The sequence below is a fragment of the Cystoisospora suis genome, assembly GCF_002600585.1.
Source record: "Cystoisospora suis strain Wien I chromosome Unknown contig_9276, whole genome shotgun sequence".
In the NCBI taxonomy this organism is placed as follows: Eukaryota; Apicomplexa; class Conoidasida; order Eucoccidiorida; family Sarcocystidae; genus Cystoisospora; species Cystoisospora suis.
Window position 1 is genome coordinate 678 of NW_027162053.1, and position 266 is coordinate 943.

Genomic DNA, 266 nt, shown 5'->3' on the forward strand with positions numbered 1-266 from the left:
TTCTTTCTTAGACCCTTCGTGAAGAAGTTCATCTCCTCCAACTTTCGGAAGTTGCTGAAAAGCTTGGAGAAGAAGACGATTCAGCAGAATCATCTGATCTTCATCGCTGTCTGTATGTACAGCTAAAGATTCGAGGTGAGGACACCCTCTTAGAAGACCTCTGAAAGGAAAAGAACGAGAGACACGCATGGCGTCTTCCGTAGTTCTCCTAGCACAAAGATTCTCGAAAGGAAGCAAAACCATTCTGAGAAAAGGTCCGGCACCGG

At 45.9% G+C, this 266-nt stretch overlaps 1 protein-coding gene across 1 annotated transcript in view; it reads right to left on the reverse strand.

The window, feature by feature from the left end:
• Positions 1 to 9: 9 nt before the first annotated feature.
• The window catches only part of CSUI_011007 (uncharacterized protein), a gene marked incomplete at both ends in the record, with an annotated part of 1,306 nt that continues 1,049 nt past the window's right edge, over positions 10 to 266 (reverse strand). Inside the window, one exon of the mRNA XM_068071108.1 lies at positions 10 to 160. Coding sequence (XP_067916917.1) covers positions 10 to 160 — 151 coding nt within the window. The remainder of the gene's footprint in view (positions 161 to 266) is intronic.